At 33.9% G+C, this 22,229-nt stretch overlaps 1 protein-coding gene across 11 annotated transcripts in view; it reads left to right on the top strand.

Annotated features, from left to right (window-relative positions):
• The window catches only part of LOC127847242 (uncharacterized), a 167,432-nt gene that overhangs the window by 49,552 nt on the left and 95,651 nt on the right, over positions 1-22,229 (top strand). For 10 of the 11 annotated variants that reach the window (XM_052379018.1, XM_052379013.1, XM_052379020.1 and 7 more), the window contains exons 5-6: positions 802-1,485; positions 7,625-7,675. In XM_052379018.1, the coding sequence (XP_052234978.1) occupies positions 802-1,485; positions 7,625-7,675 (735 nt within the window). The remainder of the gene's footprint in view (positions 1-801; positions 1,486-7,624; positions 7,676-22,229) is intronic. The other variant, XM_052379021.1, reaches the window with a different exon arrangement.

Below are 22,229 nucleotides of genomic sequence, written 5' to 3'. Positions count from 1 at the left end.
CGTTTAAAATTTTGTTTTGTGCTTTTGCCATGGTTCTTATTTCTCTACTATGTTGGTGTAAAATTGACTGTTTGAACAATAATGTTTCATAAACAAATTATGAAATGTGTCATGAAAACCAGTAATTTTTGGGTCATGACAAAATGTAGTTTTGCATTTTTTATATGTTCCTTGTATTATATTGGTGTAAAATATACTAGTTGAATCCATTTGTGATAATTGAATATAGATATATTTGTTTGTGAAATAAAGAGAATATTATTAAAATGGTGGATAAACATAAAAAAATAATCAAGCAAGGCTAAGAACATTATAAGGAAAGGCATAGTTAGGTCTAGATGTTCCCAATTGTTACCAAATAGAAAATTGCTATATATGCAAACAGCATAAAACCAGAACAGACTGCGAGTCATTCGCATTCTGTTCAGGTTTTATGCTGTTTGCTGCTCATCTGAGTATCTTATGGATGGAAATGAAGGCTTTACAACTTGAATCTAGCAAAAAAGGTCATAAATTTAGTTTAATTTCCTATGGGACTACTGGGACTACAAATGTGTCAAAGTGACTTTATGAATGGTATATGTTACCAAAAAAAACACTGAAACTCAAGAAATATCCCATAGTTTTGACTGTTGTTTTCAGGTTTAGACAACCAGCGATGGGAGGAACATGCTAGAGGGTTGATTATATCTTAGATCACTTACATGTATGCTGTAGTTATTGAAGGATGCAAAATTTAATGTTCCATTGCACAAAAAGCAAAAAAAAAACGAAATTAACAAATATCCCATATATTTTCAGGTTCAGACGACCAGCGATGGAGGGACAGTATACGTCAGCAAATGGAGGCAGAGCTGGACCAGAGGGTTCGGGACGCCTTGGAAACGCCGCCGCTTGAGCGAAACCATGGTAACCAAAACGGTGATCACCAGAGAAACAGTTCTAGTCGTGACCTTGAGAATTTGAATGCCCATGTGTTGTTGGACTTGTCTGATAAAGAGAGAAATTATTTAAAATCAAGACGATGGAAAGCGCTGCAAGCTAAACGCCAGATGCAAAAATTCATGAGCATGAATTATGGACATCCGCCGAATTCCTCGCGTATTGAGGTCATGTTTAGGGATGAACTATCGAAATCAAATCAGGACGAGTTTCCAGGTGTCTTTGGTTTGAATTCTTTTTCCGAAGGTGTTAAGGATTTAAACGAAATTCATAGAAAACAGTTTGATAAGTATCCAACATTACGACAACTTCATAAACAGTATTACACTAAGGAAGGATTCTTAACTGCCTCTCGAAACGGGAAATTTCCAGACGGAACGGTGCTAGAAAAAGAATCCGATGGTTCTTATGAGGACAAATTTGGTGTTGTTCGAAATCATCATGGACCTTTCTGGCCTAGCGATTGGGGTCCCCTATACCCGGCCCCAAAGTTTTTATGGAATACAAATACACCAGTAGAACCCTTGTACTATTTTTTCAAAAGTAAGTACTTTTACGTTTGCTTTAGACTGTCTGTTTTTATTTGTTCTTGGGTTGAGTAACATTTTCAGACTGTTTTTAACCATTTTATTATGAGACAACATGTTTTTCTTAGCCTTAAAATATGGGATCAAATTACTGTCTATTTCTCAAGTAAAGTCAAATACAGTAAGTTGACATGTACATGTATGACAAGCAGTTTTTTACCTCCAATTTAAATTTTAGAAGTTGGTGCATATTAAACATTGATACAACACTATCCTGGCTGCTAAATTGCGAAAATTTATTTAATTCTAGAAGTCAGTTAAGCTAGTTGTGAAGAAAATCTTCAAATGCAGTACAGTATTACAACAATTTGGAAATTCTTTTTGCTTGCTTGTGATTTGACTTAAATTTGAATGTTTGGATTGAATTCCAGTCTGACTAATGATTTAGTTATGTGAAATTTCAATTTAAGATTTTTTTTTAAATCAACAAACTTTAAGTAAGTGCAAATTTTTACCATTATGAAAAGAACACATGGACCTATTTAAAGAAATGATATTTCACTTCAAATATAGACTATTCTGAATATGGTATTTTACTCTTTGTTGCAATACATTTTTTATTTGTTATACTAACTCACTTAAGAAAGAGAAGCAAGCACCACCATTTTTATTGCAATATGTGTGATTTTGTTTTATTCTTTAAAGATATATACATTTATCAGTTGAATAAGGGGGATAACAAATAAATGTTTTTCATTAATGTAAAGGACTGGTAGTCTTCCTTTAAAGGAAAAAACTTCAGAATCAACCCTGTTTAAAAATTTCATTGTTTTTAAACTGAAGTGTGACTATTTTTATGATCACATGTACATTTTAAGTTTCTACATAATATTATTAAACCCTTTACCACTTAGATACATATTTCGGCACATTTGTAGTCACTTAGAAAGTTAAATAAAATTAAAGACCTTTCTTACTAGATTCAAGTTTTAAAGGCTTCATTTCCAACCCTTAGATACTGATGAGCAGCAAACATCATAAAACCTGAACAGACTGTGATTAATTAGGCTGTTCTGGTTTTATGCTGTTTGCAAAAAGCCAATTTCAATTTGTTTCTGAGTGGGAAAGAGATAATTTTTATCATGCCACACATGCATTTTAAATGCTGTATTTGAGGAGCAGAACTTATTTATATATGACCTCTTTCTAAGGTGAATATGAAGATCAGTTGATTGAACAAGAAAAATTTACAGGCAAGTTGTAGAACAGTTTTTGGAATTAGTGGAGTCTAGCCTCAGTTGTAGCTGCCTTGTTTACCTCCCCTTAATTGGTGCATTCTTCCCCTTAAATTTTTGAGATACAAGTCATGTACATTAGATTGTTTTTTCGGAGTTAATTATATTTTTATTAGTATCACTATTTCGTTATCATTTCAGATTTGCCTATAATTCGATTAACATCAGTATTTATTAATGATTCTTTCTTTTTTCTTGTTTGTGATTCTTTTGATCAACTTTTTGTATCATGTAATAATCACAGTGTTCATGGATTTTTGGATTAATTGGTTATAAACTGAAGATTTCACATTTGAACATTAAAGGGCAAATATTAACAGGTATTGAAACTCTGCATTTTTTGCCTTGAAATACATATATGTATCTTATAATCTAGCAGAAATAATTAATTGAAAATTGTAAGGGAAAAAGAAAGAAATGCCTAAAAAATATTGCCGTTCGTGGTTCCCTGAGTGGGATTTCAAGTATCACTGACACAAATTCACACTTAAATAACACTTTTACCACACGGCAGTGCAGGCATTAACAAAGCTGCTAGTTTGTACTAAACTGATCAACTCTAATTTTTTTATTCAAGCCCTAAACTTTTTCTATGTTTTCTTGATTGAATTTTTTATCATTTTTCCTAATTTCACTTGTAATAACATTCTAAGAAATTGTTTTTAAAATTTTAGGGCAAGAAAAGCCCAGCCAACCTGCCTACCCTATTTTTTTAGCTATGTTAATAGTGGAAACAAAACGACTTGTTTTAACTCTTTAAGTGCTGGAACCAAAATTTGAAGGCCTTTGCAAACAGTTTGGATCCAGATGAGACGCCACAGAACGTGGGGTCTTATCAGGATCCAAACTGTTTGCTATTCTCATAGTATTTTTTGAAAAAAAAATGGAAGAAAATGCTAGTTTTGGAAATTCAGCAGGCAACATTTTAGCAGACAACAAATTTCCCAGCATGCAAAGGGTTAAGCCTTGTAATCAAGAGTGCTCATGTGCATAGCGCTCCTTTTTTTACTTTCATACTATTGCTTCAGATTTTCTAAATACCCGCGTAAAGTGTCCCAAGGACGCATTTGTATAAATATGAACATAAATGTTTACTGAGCGTTATAAAAAGGAGACCTCTCGTATTAGGCAATAATTCAGCAATTGTTTAATAAAAACCTTAAATGGAAATATGATTTTCTTTTGGAAAATATTATGCCATATAAACTGTTGATATGCCCCTGTAATGGTCAAATCCATTTCATTTATAGTAATATTAACTTTGGATGTTATAATTGCAGCTACATCTAAATCTCTCCTTTGATGATTAAAGGGACCTTTGCTTTGCAAATTTTTGTTTTAATTATGATATATTTGCGAGAAAAACACTAGTTGTGAACATTTACCATCATTATGTGCATCTTTTGATGATTTAAAAAACAAAAATTATAAAGCATTTCAATCCTGAAACAATTGAATAATTTGGAGAGTTCTGTTGTTATTGTAATTTATATTGTGTGACATGACGAGGCTTGCATATATCGTATACTTGCGCTTATAAAACGCCCTCGCTTATAAGACGCACCCCGACTTGAGACTTTATAATGGGTGGATTTGAGACTGACCCGCGTGTAAGACGCGGTCAAATTTAGCCGTGTTCATCGGCCGTAAAAATGGCCGAAAAATGGCAGAATGTTAAAGAAAATCATCAATTAGTAACACATTGAGAATTTTTCAAACTCGCGCTGCATACAATTAGTAATTTACGCAAGTCTGAAAAATAAAACAATCAAACAACAAAGTAAATAATATTTGTTTATTTTATGATATATTAGTGGGTTTTAATTTATTTTCAAGTATTATTCATGCAATAAAAATAATAATCAAATTAACAAAATTTCTAACAATTGCGTATTTAATCATTTGCACTAACAATTGCAAACATATTACGTTCGTGATATCAATGCACAAGCAAAATTGATCATATCAGTCATCTTAATTGTATTGTTTGACAGGTATTGAAAACTAATAGGCAGATATTTTGAAAGCATATAGTTTAATTACCTAGATTATGCAAATTTTACGCCCATTGTCTATCAACATTAGGTAACGCCTACTTTCATAAAATTAGCCAATCGCGTGATAGAGTGATAGACTCCGAAGCGCAGATCGAAATCACGTGTCAAGAAGAAATCTATATGCGGATAATTGCATGCGGTCGCTCTTTGTTCCCGTCGTTGTTGGCCCCTAATAAATAAGGTGTCATCGGCATTAGGGGGTCGTCTGAATAAACGTGTTTATTAAACAATTTACAGTTGCAAACTGGTAACTTATTTCAGAAGATACCCTTATTGCCAATTATGCCTTAATTGACAATTAACGACGTGGAACAAAGAAGATCAGGTGATACAAACTTGTCAAGTAGCATTTGTAATCGGCAGTGTGTTGATTTAACAATTGACAGTTTCAAACTGAGAATTGATTTTGCTGTTGTTTTAAGCATGTTGGCATCGTGTCGCCGCTTACACACGTATACTTTAATGGCCAATTTATATGACATTTAACGACGTTGCGCGCAGACAATCAGGTGATACAAACTTTTCAAGAATAATCACGGACAATATAACATCTTACGCCCCAAAAATAACAAAATTCAAATTAAAAATAATGGACAACAAAATCAGTAACAATACATTTTATTACAAATAAATCGGTAACTGAACATAGTGTTCCGATACACGGTACGGGCCAATACAGACTTTAGAGAAAATGCAAATGGCTGCTGCGATGATTTAAAAAAACTGACACGTGTCCAACTTGGCTAGCATAAGCCCAGTTAACTCGATATATTTTGAATTTTTTTGTTTATTTTCACCAGTATCTCGCTTATAAGACGCGACCCAAACTGTAACTTATTAATTTGAGTCTTAAAAATGCGTCTTACAAGCGAAAGTATACGGTATAAGATACAAAATATGCCTTATTGTATTTGAGCACAGATGTCAGAGTGGTTTCAGTGAAAGGCATTTACCCCAAGGGTCAGTGGTTCGATCCCAGTTGAGGATTACTTTTTTCTTTCTTTAACCCATTTATGCCTAGCGTCTAGAAAAATGGCCTTGGCAAACAACGTAGACCCAGATGAGACGCCGCATGTTTGCTTAAAGGAATTTATGTAAGAAATATTTTAAATATAGAAATAAATATACTAGACACCCATCATTTTGGAAATAAATTGATCCAATTTAGAAGGATGGGAGAGTGTACTAGGCATAAATGGGTTAATTATATTCTTGTTTTATACTTGATATATTTAAGTCCAAAGTTTACATTCATCAATTTAAAGCATATTATGACAAACTTCAAAATCATGCCAAAATCAGGGTAAAGGTCCCTTTAATTTCAGATCTTATTTAGGAAGGAAGTTCGACCCCACTTCATTGCTTTGTTGTTGTTTTTTTCTAAAGAATAAGCTGAGATTTTTTCTTTTATTGTAAGCGTTATTTTGAAAAAATGAAGGCTTACTTAGGCACACACAAAAACTCACCAAGAATAAGCTTAGATTTCTTCTTTTATTGTAAAATTTATTTTGAAAACAGAAGACTACATTATGACAGAAAAATTCCCATAGAATAAGCTAAGATTTCTTGTTTTATTGAAAGCTTTATTTTGAAAAAAGAAGATTACCTAAGGACTATATTTGTTAAGTTAGAAGCGTTTATGTACATAATCGTGGCTGTTTTCATGAAACCAAGTTTGAGCATAGTCTAATTTAGAATTTGAAGCAAAAATATTGATAAATGTTTTATAGCAAGAAGAATATAAACAACTATTTGTATGCATATCTAAAAAAAAGTCCTGTAATGTCCTAAAATGCCCCATTGGAAGGGCCTTTCCCTAGGTAATTAAAAACACTGCATAGTGAAATAGAGTACACCTGCACTAAATGTATCAAGCAAAAAAAATAAAGAAAACAATCCTTATTTTACTCTTTTTACTAGAATTGTACATAGCATCTTGCTTTATGCATTTTTAGCTCGACTATTATATAAGAAATATATATAGTGGAGCTATCCTACTCACCCCGGCTTTGGCATGAGCGTTAGCGTCAGCGTGAGCGTGCAAATGTTAAAGTTTTCGTACTACCCCAAATATTTCCTATGTCCGTTGACATATTGCTTTAATATTTCGCATACTTCTTTACCAACATGATCCCAACCTGTAAACAAGAGCAGACAACTGTATCAAGCATTTTGTAAGAATTATGGCCCTTTTTTCACTTAGAATATGCATACATTAAAATTATTTTTTTCCTTTTTTATTTTTGAAAGATCGTCTAATAAATTATTGAATATGAACAATTTCCCCATGATGGCTTAAGTTATACTGTCAAGCACTCGAATAGTCGTGCGCACTCTGACAGCTCTCGTTTCATCATATGGTAGAATAAGTTGTTATATTTTCTTCTTTTTGTTTACATTTAGTACACATATTTTCTTTTAAATCATTTGTAGTTCAATGTTTGCTTTCTTTCACATTCTTTTAGAACCATAATAGATTTGACAATACATCTATTTTCTTGCATTTCCTTTGTGTATAATCATTTTATGGAGGTTTTAAAGAGAATAGTTCATTCAAGAATGATTCAAGATTGAAAATATTCCATTCCCACTTTGGGGATCATTTACTTAATAAAATAAAAAAAGAATTAATCCTTTTTGGTAACACTTATAATTCTCAATAATTTAAATCCTCTTCTTACTGCGATAACATTTATCCAGTCCTGACTGCTGACTTGTTTTTTACAAATTTGCATTGTCCATTAAAGATCATCATTTTATGACAATTGTGGAGAGTTATGTGCCTTTGATAATCCATGTTTAGGAGACTGCATGGGGAAAAGAAGGGAGTTTTCCAGGCCAATGAAAGATGCAGGTATTCAAAGCACGGTGGTGATATCACGTTATTGTGTTTGCACGCACTTGTTCTGAGATTAACTCCCTTGTTTGCAGAATGTCTTCCTTGTTTAAAACAAGCTCCATGGCTTGAAGATTTTTGAAAAAAAAATCACTAGTTTTTTAGTATGGAAGTTTTATTTTTGGATAAACTATTTTGCTAGAAGATATGTCTCTTTTGAGATTGCCTCACTTGTTTGGAGAGGACCTTTCTTTGAGTGAGTTATGGTTTGACTTAGATAATTGCTTTACTTTTTTGTGTTTTTACATACTATTTCAGTTGTTTTAATGCACTCTTTGCTTATACAGATTCACCAGGCTTTACCTTTATTGAGACTGTTTACCAGGCTTTATCATTATTGAGACTGTTTACCAGGCTTTACCATTATTGAGACTGTTTACCAGGATTTACCATTATTGAAACTGTTTACCAGGCTTTACCATTATTGAGACTGTTTACCAGGTTTTACCATTATTGAGACTGTTTACCAGGCTTTACCATTATTGAGACTGTTTACCAGGCTTTACCATTATTGAGACTGTTTACCAGGCTTTACCATTATTGAGACTGTTTACCAAATGGCTTTTCCATTATTGAGACTGTTTACCAAATGGCTTTACCATTATTGAGACTGTTTACCAGGCTTTACCATTATTGAGACCGTTTACCAGGCTTTACCATTATTGAGACTGTTTACCAGGCTTTACCATTATTGAGACTGTTTTTCAGGCTTTACCATTAGTGAGACTGTTTACCAGGCTTTACCATTTTTGAGACTGTTTACCAGGCTTTACCATTATTGAGACTGTTAACCAGGCTTTACCATTATTGAGACTGTTTACCAGGCTTTACCATTATTGAGACTGTTTACCAGGCTTTACCATTATTGAGACTGTTTACCAGGCTTTACCATTATTGAGACTGTTTTTCAGGCTTTACCATTAGTGAGACTGTTTACCAGGCTTTACCATTTTTGAGACTGTTTACCAGGCTTTACCATTATTGAGACTGTTAACCAGGCTTTACCATTATTGAGACTGTTTACCAGGCTTTACCATTATTGAGACTGTTAACCAGGCTTTACCATTATTGAGACTGTTTACCAGGCTTAACCATTATTGAGACTGTTTACCAGGCTTAACCATTATTGAGACTGTTTACCAGGCTTTACCATTATTGAGACTGTTTACCAGGCTTTACCATTATTGAGACTGTTTACCCGGCTTTACCATTATTGAGACTGTTTACCAGGCTTTACCATATTGTGACTGTTTACCAGGCTTTACCATTATTGAGACTGTTTACCAGGCTTTACCATTATTGAGACTGTTTACCAAATGCTAGTTTGCTGTTTTTGAAAATGTCTGTCTTTTCAACAAGAATGAGGTAGCTTATTTTATGTATTCCATTTCTATATAACATATTTCATGTTGTTGTTTTTTTGTATGCAGTCACTACTTCACCAGCAAAATATTTTGAGAAGGTTGTAAAGATTAATAAAAAAGTGTTTCGGTAGAGTTTATTAGAGTTAATGCATTACTTTCTGAGTGTATGGTATATTTTGACTTCATAGAAACCTGAAACCAAATGACAATTCAAACTAATCACAAACAATGCAATAAAGCCCCCAAAATGAAAACAAAGTAGTAAAAAAATGTGATACTTAGTCCAATCTGTCTGTAAAATTCTCCATGGTCAGGCTTACCTTTTTGAGAAATGTGATTTGTTTTTCACATATTTTCAAATATTACCTACAAAATTGTTCATTATCTTCCTTCTGGCACATTTGTCAATGCAACCTTTCACACACAAAAAATATACAAACATCCACAATATTTTTTTTTACAAATATTCCAATGTTGTTTCACATACATTCAGATGATATTTTCACACATTTTCAGATGTTAATCACAAAAATCCCAATATTTCTTCACAAGTATTCAAATGTTGCATCTCAAACATGCACATCTTAACTTTACAAATACTCCAATGTCTAACGTGAACAGTTGGACTACTCCCTCTCACTCCCTTTCTGGCTCCAGTAAAACACACAACAGCCATATGCTTGTAATTAACATAACCAATACCCATACAGCTGAACACCATAGCAACCCCACCTCTTTTTTTACCAGTAAACATAAGAGTCTCATTGGCCACAGTGCACTGGTTTTATTAGCTTGGCTGTTTTCGGAGAAAACCCCAGGTATTGTCATAGCCAGCTCGTCGTCCTGCGTCCGCTGTCCGCCATCCGCGTCGTGCTAAAACGTTAACATTTTGTTAAGGTTTTGAACATTGGCTCGAAAATCAAAGTGCTTCAACCTGCAATTTTGAAACTTCATAATGTAGCTGCACCTTGATTAGTTCTACATGCCACACTAATTTTTGGGTCACTAGGTTGAAGGTCAAGGTTACTGTGACCTCTAAAAAATATATAAAAAATTCTGACAAGCTTTTATTTATTCAAAACTGCACCCACAGCCGAGCGAGGCACCCGTTATGCAGTGCTCTTGTTGTATTAAACAAATCTTCAGCACAAAAACCCAGGTAGCCAGGGTAAATTTCACCTACTTTTGCTCAAAATTTAAAGTTTTCCCCTGCAAGGTCACAAGGGCAGTTCCTCACATAATGTAGTTGTGAAAACTCAGCTAAGACCTGTAAGTAAACTCTGAATTACACACTTCAATGTTGTATCATACACATTCACAGTACTCTTTCACAAATATCACAAACACTAAGTTTTCTATCACAAAAATTGTGTATCACAAACACAGAGTTGTATATCACAAACACTTAGTTTTGTATCACAAACACTGAGTTTTATATCATAAACACTTAGTTTTGTATCACAAACACTGAGTTTTATATCACAAACACTTAGTTTTATATCACAAACACCGAGTTTTATATCACAAACACTTAATTTTGTATCACTAACACTGAGTTTTATATCACAAACACTAAGTTTTGTATCACAAACACTGAGTTTTATATCACAAACACTGAGTTTTGTATCAAAAACACTGATTTTTATATCAGAAACACTTAGTTTTATATCACAAATACTTAGTTTTGTATCACAAACACTGAGTTTTATATCACAAACACTGAGTTTTGTATCACATAAACCTTTTGTTTACAAATGTTCCCAGTGTTTTGTCCAAAAATATTTTCATTGTTTCTGTTGCTGCCCATTTCATCTTCATAATCTCTTTTGCATTAATTGTGATGTGTTCTACATGTATTCTAAATTGAAAAACAAAGATTATTGTATCGGTCGTTTGGAAAAAAACTTACCTGTCTTTTTTATAATGTAAGAAAGACAACTCATGGTTGTAACATTTTTCAATTTTGAAGAGTTTGGTTCCCTTTAAAAGTATCAGTCTTAATTAGTATATGACTGTTAACTAATGTTTATAAATTGTGAATTTAGGAAGAGTTATATCCCTTCATTTACACAGAGGTCAGAGCGCAGTGTGTGAAGAGGTAGAGCTTTCAATGGCTTCATAAGTAGTACTGCATGAGATGAAACCAGTTGGAGACTGATTGTAGAGCTTTCACTGGCTTCATTAGTAGTACTGCATGAGATGAAATCAGTAGGAGACTGATTGTAGAGCTTTCACTGGCTTCATTAGTAGTACTGCATGAGATGAAACCAGTAGGAGACTGAATGTAGAGCTTTCACTGGCTTCATTAGTAGTACTGCATGAGATGAAACCAGTTGGAGACTGATTGTTTCCTTGTGTCTTCCATTTGTTCATTCAACTGTCAGTCCCATTCTTGTTTACTCTATAACCATGCCATTTCTGGATGGATTTTGAAGAAATATGATCATGATCATGCGATGATTTGTCACTCTCAACACCAGTCTCAGAACTGGTTGCCGTGGTGTTATGGAATAGGGTGTCCACCTAGCGACCGGGAGGTCACGGGTTAGATCCCCACTGTGAGAGCGTTCTTTAGATATCCTTAAATGACACCCAAATACTGGTTCTAGGCCCAGGAAAAGGATTCGAGAGCATTGCAATAAGCCTGAGGCTTTCAATGCAATCGAGCTTAAATAAATAGGTTTTAATAAATCTCAGAACTGTGAATGTGGAGATGGATGGATCAATTCCTGAGTTGCTAATTTAATTTCATAGTGGATAATCAAAATTTTTGGCAAACATCATCATGACACTATTGGACTGAACCTTTAAGTCAAAGTCACAATTAGATGCCTGAGTTCCAATATTGGATTTTTTTTAAATTCTTTATAAATTCCTCTGTCACTTTTGGATGTTTTTTTATCGGCAGATTTATTTTTCAGTACTTAATTATACTATCCATTACAAGATACTTAAAATACCCATACTATTTCAATGCATTATTAAATGTGAAATCCAGCACCACTTGATCAAAGAAAAGATGTTCATAAAGTAGTACAAAATAACAAGAAATTAATGTCTGTATTTATTGGTATATTAACTAGTCTGTATACATGTAAATGCAAGAAGAATAACTCATAATTATATTTACATTATTTTGGATGAGTTGTTTCCCTTTATTTACAACACTTTGGGGTACATTCTCTAGTACAAATAATATGCCAAGTGATGATTTCTTGTTTTCGTTATAAGTCTCCTTTCGTTATTAAAAATATCTGGAAAAATTATTCATCATAATCATTCAATGGAATGCAATATATTTTCATAATTTTCATAATCCTTTGAAAAATGTCTATACAAACTTGTTTAAGCTATTGTATGACCATGATATATAACTGTTTGAAACATGATTGATCAAGTTTGTAAAATTGACTCCATAACCATAACAAGTTATGTCATGGTAACGAAACCTGATTGATATCATGATATGGTTATGACAACAACATTCAGCAACAGCAATCAAAATGGCTATGTTTTGACCATATATGTCTTGTTCTGATAAAACTGGGCAAAATGCATGTGCGAAAAGTGTCGTCCCAGATTAGCCTGTGCAGTCCGCAACACTTTCCGCTTAAACTAGATTTTAGGTAAAAAGGGACTTTTAAACAAAAAATAGCATTTAAGCGGAAAGTGTCGTCCCTGATTAGCCTGTGCCGACTGCACATGCATTTTTCCCAATTTTCACAGAGCAAGGCACATAATTAATTCACTTATGATATAACCATGTTCTGACTATGACCTGCTTTGGTTTTGTGATGGTCCTGGCATATCAGAGCCAAATCAGATTGGACCTATGGTCAGAAACTGCTACCAAAATAATGATGATGATGATGATGATGATGATGATGATGATGATGATGGTGATGGTGATGAGGATGATGATGAGGAGGAGGATGATGGTGATGGTGATGGTGGTGATGATGATGATGATGATGATGATGATGATGATGATGATGATGATGATGATGATGATGATGATGATGATGATGATGATGATGGTGTGATGATGATGATGATGATGATGATGATGATGATGATGATGATGATGATGATGATGATGATGATGATGAAAATCAACTAATCTGTATTAAACGCTCTCAAGTCATGTACTGAATTAACTGTTTGATTTAACCATGCAAGTTTTATATCAAAGAATGGAACATCAGCAAACAAAAGCCATTGGATTATATAACTGTTTGTACAATCAACTATCTCAATATTGGTTCAATAAATTAAATCTGATGATAATTTAGATTCTTCATTCCATTGATGTTTGGCATCTTTAACAATGTTTCCCATTTTGAGGTTAAATAGCTGATTAATTTCTGAAAACTTGATGATTTAAGACATTTACAAAAAACAGAAACGGGTAAGAAGTATAAAATTATTACCAGTTGGACATTTCATATAAAATACTTGGATTAAATGATACATGATAAGAAAGAACAAAGAAAACTTTAAAATATTAAGATAAGAGATGTTAATTTCAAACGACAAATATCTCCTAATAAACATGGGAATAATCTTCTAATGGGCGAACCATAAATCCATTGACCCACATATGTACAATTTAAGAGATGTTTTTGTAAATCCTGGTTCATAAAATGGAGAAGAAAGGGATATATTGGTAATTCTTTGTAAATCCATCTGAATTTTGGTGCTTTCAATCCTATTGTAGATTTGATTAATACACTGTTTGATCTTTTGATTTGGATTTGTTTATTGGTATAAATATGGTTGAAGGTGGTATTTTAACCCAATGCCACAATGAACAGCTAAGGGGTGGAATTACTTTTCAGTGTTCGATGACAACTCTCATTAATGAAACCTTAATTCTTCATTTTATTATGAGTATTTTGAACCCTTGGACAAACAGTTTGAAAATGGGTTATATGGGGACCAGGGTAAAATTTAGGTCACTAGGTCACATTAAAGAAAAATATTAAGAACATACTCAAAGCCATATTTATTTTATGAAATTTGTACAGAACAATTACAATTAATTAATTTACAAATGAAATCTCAGATGAATCTGAAACTGGGTTAACTGGGGTGAGAAACTAGGTTACCGGGTCAAATGAAAGAAAAATCTTAAGAAAACTCTAGAAGTCAATTTTATTTGTGCCATCTTCATGAAACTTGCTCTGATATATGTCAAATGATTTTTCCAACGAGAGTTATGTTTCCTGTCCATTGAAAACCATGGTAACAATTAATTGGGGCCGTTATCCAGATTTAGCTATATTAAAACATTGGAGCTGTCTAGATGTCTTTCTCAATCCCCGTAAAACAATCTTAGGAACATTAACTGGGCTGAGTACAAAAAATGATAGTGGTTAAAAAACAACATGGCTGCTAAGGTTTGTCACAGTTTTTCTTTTATTTCTGTTGTGAAGCCTTGTAAAGCCACCTGTTCAGAACAGTTAAGTTCCTTAAGGGTTCCCGGGTAAGTACCCGAGGGCCTGTTGCTCTCTGTTTTAAGCTCCTCTTTTTTAAGCTTGTTTCCAGACAACGCATCTTTTGTGTTGTTAAAGATGGTCTTTTCGCCATTGAAAGTCAGCAATTCTGCCTGTCAGCTTGATTATAAATGCTTGCAATTTACTATGTTTGATTAAATATTTGCTTAGAGGGTTTCGGATTATTTGACTGGTTGAAGTATTTATTGATCTGATACAGCATGAGCAGCAACTGATTAAAAGTGAGAGCAGAGAAAATAGACGAGTGCCACTGTACACAAACATGCATTGTTATGGGGTCACAGTGGTCAAATAATGCTTTCAAGAGGAATTAAAGTGGTGGTTTGCATATGTTAAAAGCAATTTTTAGTCCCCTATCTGTGAAACCGGAGAGGGACTTCTGCTTTGCTCTCATGCAGTGTGTCTGTCGCACTTTTCTGGATCCTCCGATTGATATTTTTTCATGAAACTTGAAACATGGACAGATGGCAATATGGAGATTATGCACGCTATTTCATTTTGTTTCTACATCAAGGATTCTAGTTGCTATGGCAACAAATAATAAATATTTAATTAATTAAATAAAAAAATACATTCTTTCAAGTAAATGTATCAAAGGCAATCTCTATGAAATGGCTACCAGTAAGGGACTTTTATTGCTTGGCATTAGTCTTATTAAAACTGCTGTTATAATTTCAAACAGTTTCAATTGATAAAGCGCCGCTATTGTATGTTTTATAGTTTCATTGAGTCAAAATTGAACCTTACATATAAAAACCACAACATGTTCCTGGTCACCTTTTCTACAATGTGTTTGGGCTCTATAATTATACCCCCACAAACAAAGTTGAGGGGGGGGTATATAGGAGTGAGCTTGTCTGTCGGTCTGTTAGTTGGTCTGTCGGTCCGTATTAAGTGTCCGCTCTCTTATTCAAGTTGTTTTCATCCGATCTTCACCAAACTTGGTCAGATGTTGTATCTAGATGATGTCTAGGTCAAGTTTGAATATGGGTCATGCCGGGTCAAAAACTAGGTCAAAGGGGTCACTTCGTGCGTTTTAAAAATTGAGCATGGTGTCTGATCTCAAATTCAAGTAGTTTTCATTCAAGCTTTACCAAACTTGGTCAGAAGTTGTATCTAGATGATCTCTAGGCAAAGTTCGAACATAGGTCATGGCAGGTCAAAAACTAGTTCACAGTGTCACTTAGTGCGTTTAAACATTAAGCATGGTGTCCGCTCTCTAATTCAAGTAGTTTTCATCCGATCTTCACCAAACTTGATCAGAAGTTGTATCTAGATGATTTCTAAGTCAAGTGTGAATATGGGTCATGTTGGGTCAAAAACTAGGTCACGAGGTCACTTAGTGCGTTTTAAACATTGAGCATGGTTTCCATTGTTTTTTGTGAAGACAACATGCAAAATATTCTGTGTCCATGCGGCATGTGGGGGTATTCATCACGTCTGTGACAAAGCTTTAGTTCTATCTGATTTTTTTAATGGGAAAAGTTTAAAAGCTTTAATGGTGAAACTTAAAAATCACATGGATTTGGACAGTTGGTTATTTTTCTTTAGACATATGATTATTGTTATTATTGCATGCAAACAAGTTGTCTGTCTGTTAGTGCATACAGCTTAATGACAAGCTTATGTTTTTTACTTGCACATGCGTTATAGTACATGACAGCTGCATTTTTGTTTCCAGCCTGTTTTGGAAACAATTTATCCTTTATGCTTGTTGTAACTTATTTTCAGTCCCTTCAATAGTATTGGTTCTTTTTGTGTGGAATAAACAAAAGCGTACAAAATCTTTGCGGGGATTTAGCTTTTTGTTTTGTTATTTACACTATGAATATGGTCATAATTAATTTTGTGTTTTAATTAATTATGATAATTGCAGATGCTGTTGTATGGATGGAGGTCTATTGATAACCATCAGATCTCTGTGCGGAAATTAAAATCAGTTGTGCGCCAAGATAAAGAACTAGAAAGATTGCATCCTGGAGATTGCATCCTCAGAAATATAATTGTTTTGTGATTGGAAACAGTCAAATATCTGTGCGATGATAATTAGTACAGTCTTTGCAGAGTGATAATTGAGACCAGTTGAATCCCTGTGTGGTGATAGGAACCTGTCAAATCCCTGTGTTGTGTACTAATTGGAACCAGTCAAATATATACATGGTAATTGAAACCAGTCAAATATATGTGTAGAGATTGGGATCAGTCAAGTTTATTATGTAAAGATTGGAACCAGTCAAAACCCTGTGTTGTGTAATAATTGAAAGCAGTCAAATATATACATGTTAATTGAAACCAGTCACATATCTGTTAAGAGATTGGGATCAATTAAGTCTATTATGTGCAGCTTGGAACCAATCGAATCCCTGTGTTGTGTAGTAATTGAAACCAGTCAAATATCTGTGTATAGATTGGGATCAGTCAAGACGATTATGTACAGATTGGTTGAACCAAATGAAGCTGGTGTCTTTATTTGCAAAATTGGAGAACTAAATCTACTGTCTGTTTGATTAATAAATCAAACCATGGTCTCTATATATCCTCCTTACTTTTCAAGCACGTTTTCAACATATAAATATTGAATATTTGCAATCACATAATATTCTTTACTTGTGTAGTGTTTTGTTTCACAGACTCTTTGATTTTAATTGAATATTTATGTAATTGTTGTCCTGCTAACATTTCAGTAAACAGGTAAGGATGTTTGCTTACGACGTTTACGTTAACTACCTCGGTGGTTTTCAAGTGGACGGAATATTAATTACAGTGGATTATTTGTTTTACAGTGATCCCTGTTTGGGTGAAAGTTTTTCATCTGTTTGAATGATTGGAAAACCAGTCAATAACTGAAAACAAGCTTGTTGAAACATGGATGTGAATGTGGGCAAAGTGGTTTTAGTGATAGTGTACAAGTTAATTTAATTTATACTCCAAGGACTTTATAAAGAAATAAAAAGAAAAAATGTTGCATTGATATTTTATTATATTGGAGATAATATCTTAGAATATGGTGAAATAAAATGAATGAAAAATATAAGTGTTTTAAGTGTTGATCATCATTTAAATTAAAAGCATTTGGGCAAGAATTTTACAGCATTTAAGAAATGTTTGAAATATCATAAGTTGTAACTGATGACATAAGTGTTGAATAATTCATTTCAGTTTTGAAAATGTTTTCATGATATGTATTCAAATCAATATAACATAATAATTCTAACATTTGATGTGAACAAACTTAAACAAAAACACGATTAAAACAATAAAATAATTTATAAAAACTCATTGTCATTTTATAAGAATTAATAAATAGATATTAAGACAAAAATGTTTGGTTATTGTTGCATGCTATTAGCAGAAAAAGTTCAATATTATTAATAAAATAATATGCTCTTAGTTCTGTCATTGTTTGTGAAAGGTATTCATCTGGGAGAGACTGATGTTAAAGGCCAATTAAATCGTAACTAAAGAAAATATTTCTAGATCCAAACCTGTTCATTAATGCAATGACAATGAAATACTCAGGTTAAGTGCATCAATTGTCTTGGATCAATTGCCGTGGACGTTGGTGATGAATAATATTTCATAACTGTTGTGTATGCAGTTTGATACTGTAAGCCAATACCTTATTGAAGGCTAAACGAGAAAAAGATAACGCAGTTTGTTAAATATGAAATATGGAAGACTTAAATGTAATTGGGGAAAAACGCTGCTGTATGTGAACAAAATTGAATAATCGTGTGTGATATATGAAGGAGATTCCAGTGTGTGACATATGAATGAGATTCCAGTGTGTGATATATGAATGAGATTCCAGTGTGTGATATATGAAAAAGATTCCAGTGTGTGATACATGAATGAGATTCCAGTGTGTGATATATGAATGAGATTCCAGTGTGTGATATAGGAATGAGATTCCAGTGTGTGATATATGAATGAGATTCCAGTATGTGATATATGAATGAGATTCCAGAGTGTGATATATGAAGGAGATTCCAGAGTGTGATATATGAATGAGATTCCAGTGTGTGATACATAAATGAGATTCCAGTGTGTGATATATGAATGAGATTCCAGAGTGTGATATATGAAAGAGATTCCAGTGTGTGATATATGAATGAGATTCCAGTGTGTGATATATGAATGAGATTCCAGTGTGTGATATATGAATGAGATTCAAGTGTGTGATATGAGTATGAGATTCCAGTGTGTGATATATGAATGAGATTCCAGAGTGTGATATATGAAGGAGATTCCAGTGTGTGATATATAAAGGAGATTCCAGTGTGTGATATATGAATGAGATTCCAGTGTGCTATATGAAGGAGATTCCAATGTGTGATATATGAATGAGATTCCAGTGTGTGATATATGAATGAGATTCCAGTGTGTGACATATGAATGAGATGCCAGTGTTTGATATATGAATGAGATTCCAGTGTGTGATATATGAAAAAGATTCCAGTGTGTGATACATGAATGAGATTCCAGTGTGTGATAAATGAATGAGATTCCAGTGTGTGATATATGAATGAGATTCCAGTGTGTGATATATGAATGAGATTCCAGTATGTGATATATGAATTAGATTCCAGAGTGTGATATATGAAGGAGATTCCAGAGTGTGATATATGAATGAGATTCCAGTGTGTGATACATGGATGAGATTCCAGTGTGTGATATATGAATGAGAATGAGATTCCAGTGTGTGATATATGAATGAGATTCCAGTGTGTGATATATGAATGAGATTCAAGTGTGTGATATGAGAATGAGATTCCAGTGTGTGATATATGAATGAGATTCCAGAGTGTGATATATGAAGGAGATTCCAGTGTGTGATATATGAAGGAGATTCCAGTGTGTGATATATGAATGAGATTCCAGTGTGCTATATGAAGGAGATTCCAATGTGTGATATATGAATGAGATTCCAGTGTGTGATATATGAATGAGATTCCAGTGTGTGATATATGAATGAGATTCCAGTTTGTGATATATGAATGAGATTCCAGTGTGTGATATATGAATGAGATTCCAGTGTGTGATCTATGAAGGAGATTCCAATGTGTGATATATGAATGAGATTCCAGTGTGTGATATATGAATGAGATTCCAGTGTGCTATATGAAGGAGATTCCAATGTGTGATATACATGTATTAATGGGATTCCAGTGTGTGATACATGCAGGAGATTCCAATGTGTAATATATTAATGAGATTCCAGTGTGTGATATATGAATGAGATTCCAGTGTGTGATATATGAATGAGATTCCAGTGTGTGATATATGAAGAAAATTCCAGTGTGTGATATGAAGGAGATTCCAGTGTGTGATATATGAAGGAGATTCCAGTGTGTGATATATGAAGGAGATTCCAGTGTGTGATATATGAATGAGATTCCAGTGTGCTATATGAAGGAGATTCCAATGTGTGATATATGAATGAGATTCCAGTGTGTGATATATGAATGAGTTTCCAGTGTGTGATATATGAAGGAGATTCCAGTGTGTGATATATGCAGAAGATTCCAGTGTGTGATCTGAGAAAGAGGCCCAATTGTGAGAATTAGACTCCAATTAGAGTATGTTAAAGTGATTTTGCAATATGGAATATATGAATGTGACTTAAGTGGTGATAGGTGAAAGTGACTTCAGTGTAATATGTGTGAATGTGACTCAAGTGTAAGATATGTGAATATAACTCCAGTATCTGATAATTGAAAGTGACACCAATGTAAAGTATGTTAAATGATTTTGCAATATTGGATATGTTAATGTGACTGAAGTGTGTGATAGGTGAAAGTGACTCTAGTATGTGATATGTGAAAGTGACTTCAGTTTGTGATATGTGAAAGTGACTTAAGTGTGTGATGTGTGAAAGTGACGCCGGTGTGTGATAGGTGAAAGTGACTTCAGTATGTGATAGGTGAAAGTGACTTAAGTGTTTGATAGGTGAAAGTGACTCCAGTATGTGATATGTGAAAGTGACTTTAGTATGTGATAGGTGAAAGTGACTCCAGTATGTGATAGGTGAAAGTGACTTAAGTATGTGATAGGTGAAAGTGACTCCAGTATGTGATATGTGAAAGTGACTTTAGTATGTGATAGGTGAAAGTGACTCCCGTATGTGATATGTGAAAGTGACTTAAGTATGTGATAGGTGAAAGTGACTTCAGTATGTGATGAGTACTGTGAATAAAGTGTGTGGTAGATGAGAGTGACTAAAGTGGGTGATAGGTGAAAGTGACTTCAGTGTGTGATGTGTGAATGTGAATAAAGTGTGTGGTAGGTGAAAGTAACTAAAGTGGGTGATAGGTGAAAGTGACTTCAATATGTGAATATTGTGTACAAGTGACTCCAGTATGTGATGTGTGAACGTGATTAAAGTGGGTAATAGGTTAAAGTAACTTAAGTATGTGATAGGTGGAAGTGACTTCAGTATGTGATGTGTGAATGTGATTAAAGTGGGTGATATTTGAAAGTGACCCCAGTATGTGATATGTGAAAGTGACCCCAGTATGTGAAAGATGACAGTGACTTCAGTGGATGAAATGTGAATGTAACTCCCCTATGTGATAATTGAAAGTGACTCCAATGTAAAGTATGTTAAATGATTTTGCAATATTGGATATGTTAATGTGACTGAAGTGTGTGATAGGTGAAAGTGACTCTAGTATGTGATAGGTGAAAGTGACTAGTATGTGATATGTGAAAGTGAATCCAGTATGTGATATGTGAAAGTGACTTAAGTGTGTGATATGTGAAAGTGACTCCAGTATGTGATATGTGAAAGTGACTCCAGTATGTGATTTGTGAAAGTGACTGAAGTGTGTGATAGTTGAAAGTGACTCTAGTATGTGATGCGTGAAAGTGACTCCAGTGTGTGAAAGGTGAAAGTGACATAAGTATGTAATGTGTGAATGTTACTAAAATGATTTTGCAATATTGGATATGTTAATGTGACTAAAATGAATGATAGGTGAAAGTGACTTAAGTATGTGATGAGTGAATGTGACTTAAGTCTGTGCCCTTACAGAAATGAAAAGTTTGCTGCTATGTAGCCGCAATGTTGCGGCTACAAAGCCGCTACCTTTTTTGTAGCCGCAACTACTAGCCAGAAAGTAGCCAATAGCAGCCGCTAGCGGCTACCGTTTGGCAATCTTATGGCTATTGGTAGCCGTTAGTGGCTCTTATAGCCACTAGCGGCTCATAGTAGCAGTTAGCGGCTCATAGTAGCCAGAAGATTGCAAGAACATATTCTTGTATAAAATAAAGTGCAATTATGAGCCAGATGGTAGCCACAACCAATACTAAAATATGAATCTTGAAAACACAAAAGGCTTATAGTAGCCACTAGTGGCTCTTAGTAGCCAGAAGGTAGCCAGAACATTTTCTTTGTCAATAGAATCACGATGATAGAGCGAATACCACAACTTTTCCGCTCACCGTCGAAATTTTATACTTCTAACAAGCGCACCGTATCGTTCTGTCAAAAACATGGCCTCAACCTTTTAGGCGAGTACAGAAATGAAAGAAAAAAACAAGATAGAAGGTAAGTTGATAATAAAAAGATATTCCATCGAACGAAGTATACACTTTACATATAATTGCCGTTTACGGCATCAAAATTGAGTC

This window comes from Dreissena polymorpha, chromosome 10 (genome assembly GCF_020536995.1).
Source record: "Dreissena polymorpha isolate Duluth1 chromosome 10, UMN_Dpol_1.0, whole genome shotgun sequence".
In the NCBI taxonomy this organism is placed as follows: domain Eukaryota; kingdom Metazoa; phylum Mollusca; class Bivalvia; order Myida; family Dreissenidae; genus Dreissena; species Dreissena polymorpha.
This window is presented reverse-complemented; position numbering and strand designations above follow the sequence as displayed.